Source organism: Alosa sapidissima, chromosome 11 (assembly GCF_018492685.1).
Source record: "Alosa sapidissima isolate fAloSap1 chromosome 11, fAloSap1.pri, whole genome shotgun sequence".
Lineage (NCBI taxonomy): Eukaryota > Metazoa > Chordata > Actinopteri > Clupeiformes > Clupeidae > Alosa > Alosa sapidissima.
Window position 1 is genome coordinate 27,103,139 of NC_055967.1, and position 2,500 is coordinate 27,105,638.

General features: G+C 46.2%; 1 protein-coding gene across 3 annotated transcripts in view; it reads left to right on the forward strand.

Moving 5' to 3' along the window:
• Positions 1 to 2,500, forward strand: part of LOC121724678 (protein arginine N-methyltransferase 8-B) — a 45,266-nt gene that overhangs the window by 5,526 nt on the left and 37,240 nt on the right. For all 3 annotated transcript variants that reach the window (XR_006035255.1, XR_006035256.1, XM_042111432.1), the window contains exon 2: positions 2,332 to 2,500. This exon is cut by the window's right edge and continues 59 nt beyond it. Coding sequence is in view for 1 of the 3 variants with exons in the window: in XM_042111432.1 (XP_041967366.1) it covers positions 2,332 to 2,500 (169 nt within the window). In the remaining 2 variants the exon portion in view is untranslated. The remainder of the gene's footprint in view (positions 1 to 2,331) is intronic.

Below are 2,500 nucleotides of genomic sequence, written 5' to 3' on the forward strand. Positions count from 1 at the left end.
TTGTGCCTGGATCAATACAGGAAATACAATAGCAAGGACAAACAAAACTGCTCTCTCTCTCTCTCTCTGTCTCTCTCTGTCTCTCTCTCTCTTTCTTCCTCTTTCTCTCTCTCAGTAGTCCAGTCTTCTTTGATTCAGCGTGTTTTCTGGAACATGTTGATCTTTTCCTACATTGGTAAAAGAGGTTCATTTCAAAGTCCGCTTTCAACTGCCTCTCTTCTATTATCTTGCCTATGCGTGTGGCTGTGTGGTGATGGAATTCTAAAAAAGTAATTACAAGGTCAATTTTCAGAGATATTCTTGTTAACTGAGACGAAATTCTTTCTGAAGCCAATTCTGTGTGTGCAAGTGATCACACTTGCTCTTTATCAAAACTTGTGAGCCCAGCGCACAGTGAGGTATCTTGAAATAAAGTGTGCTACCCTGTGATCATAATCTGCAGTATAATGTGAAAACCTTGCTGGGTGTTCAGAGGTTTCATTAGCCCTCAGATGCACAGGTATTACTCAGATGCCAACCCCATCTGAGCCTATCTGACCTGACATTGACATGGATCCTGCAGAACAGGGCGAGAGAGAGAGAGAGAGAGAGAGAGAGAGAGAGAGAGAGTGTGTAAGTGAGTGAGTGTGTGAATGAGTAAAGTGAAGGAAGGAATGGGTGCGTGAATGAAGGAAGGAATGAGTGAGTGAGTGAGACAGAGAAAATGAATTAATGAATGAATGAATTAATTAATTAATTAATTAATGGATTAATTAATGAATGAATGAATGAATTAATGAATGAATGAATGCATTGACAAGTGAGTGAGCAGATAAATGAATGAGTGAGCGAGTGAGTGGGTGGGGAAGTGACTGGGTGAATGGGTTTATGAGAGTAAGTGTGAATGAAAGCGGCTCAGAGCCGCATCAGGACCAGACCTGTCCAGGCGTCAGTATCACTGTATCCCAGCACAGCTCACAGGTCCGGGTGCAGCCGCCTACTCTGACAGTTGAGCTGTCAGTGCGGCATCTGCTACGCTCAGTTCTACCAGTGATGCTGTGTAAATGCAAGGGTGGGATAACTTAATGCAGTGAGAAACTGAGTGAGTGAGTGAGTGAATGAATGAATGAGACAGAAAAATGAATGGATGGATGAATGAATGAATGCATAAGTGAGTGAGTGATAAATGAATGAGTGAGTGAGACAGAGAAAATGAATGAAGAAATGAATGAATGCATAGGCAAGTGAGTGGATAAATGATGAATGAACAAATGAGTGAGTGAGTGAGTGAGTGAGTGGGTGGGTGAGTGAGTGAGTAAGTGAGTGAGTAAGTGAGTGAGTGAGTGAGTGAGTGAGTGGGTGAGTAAGTGAGTGAGTGAGTGAGTGAGTGAGTGAGTGAGTGAGTGAATGAGTGGGTGGGTGGGTGGGTGGATGAGTGAATGAATGAGTGGGTGGGTGGGTGGGTGGATGAGTGAATGAATGAGTGGGTGAATGGGTTTATGTATAAGCCTGCTTGGCAGTGTGAATGAAAGAGCAAGCAAGAGAGTGGGAGAGAGGAAGCAAGTGAGTGAGTGTGTGAGTCAGCAAGCGGATGCATTAAGCAAACTGTTTCATTTCAGACAAAGCACTGTGAACACTATGCAAAGTGATGTTGATGATGGAGCTGGAAGATTCCTCACAGTTATTCACTCTTGTTTCTTCCCTCCTTTACTGATAAGTAATTACTGAGCACTCCGTTGTCTCTTCTGTAGTGCACAATTGAGAAGGCTCCGTTGTCTCTTCTGTAGTGCACATTGAGAAGGCTCCGTTGTCTCTTCTGTAGTGCACAATTGAGAAGGCTCCGTTGTCTCTTCTGTAGTGCACATTGAGAAGGCTCCGTTGTCTCTTCTGTAGTGCACAATTGAGAAGGCTCCGCTGTCACTGTGTACGTTTGCATATCTCTACAGCTGGCAGTTGCAGCATCGTCTCACACTCTGTCTTCTACAGAGAGTTCATAAACACACACACTCCAGGACCCCTGAAAGGTTACACACTGTTTTCCTCTCTCCACCTTTCTTTTGCTGTGTACTCTCTCTTTATTTTTTCTTCCTCTCTCTATCACACCATCCATGTTTGCTTCCCATGGTCTCTGTTCTTAGCCTTTGCTCACTATAACTCACCCCTCTATTTTTCTCTATCCTTTTTTCTCTCCCTCCCTCTCTCTCTCTTTCTCTCGCTCTATCCCTCTGCCCCTCTTCTTTACCCCATCTCTGTCCTCTCTCTCTCTTCCTCCCTCCCTCCCTCTCTCTCTCTCTCTCTCTCTCTCTCTCTCTCCCTCCTCTCTCTCTGCCTCTCCCCCCTCCAACTCTGCAGCAGCAGCCTCTGAGCGCAGCCCCATCGCAGTGTCAGCCGTCACCGCTGCCCAAGCCCGTCACGTCCATCCAGTCTGTCCATCACTTGCCCCGGCCCGCCCACACCCCGCACTCCACCACCCTTCCCAGCTGCCCCGGCCGTGGCAAGATGTCCAAATTCCTGGACCCGG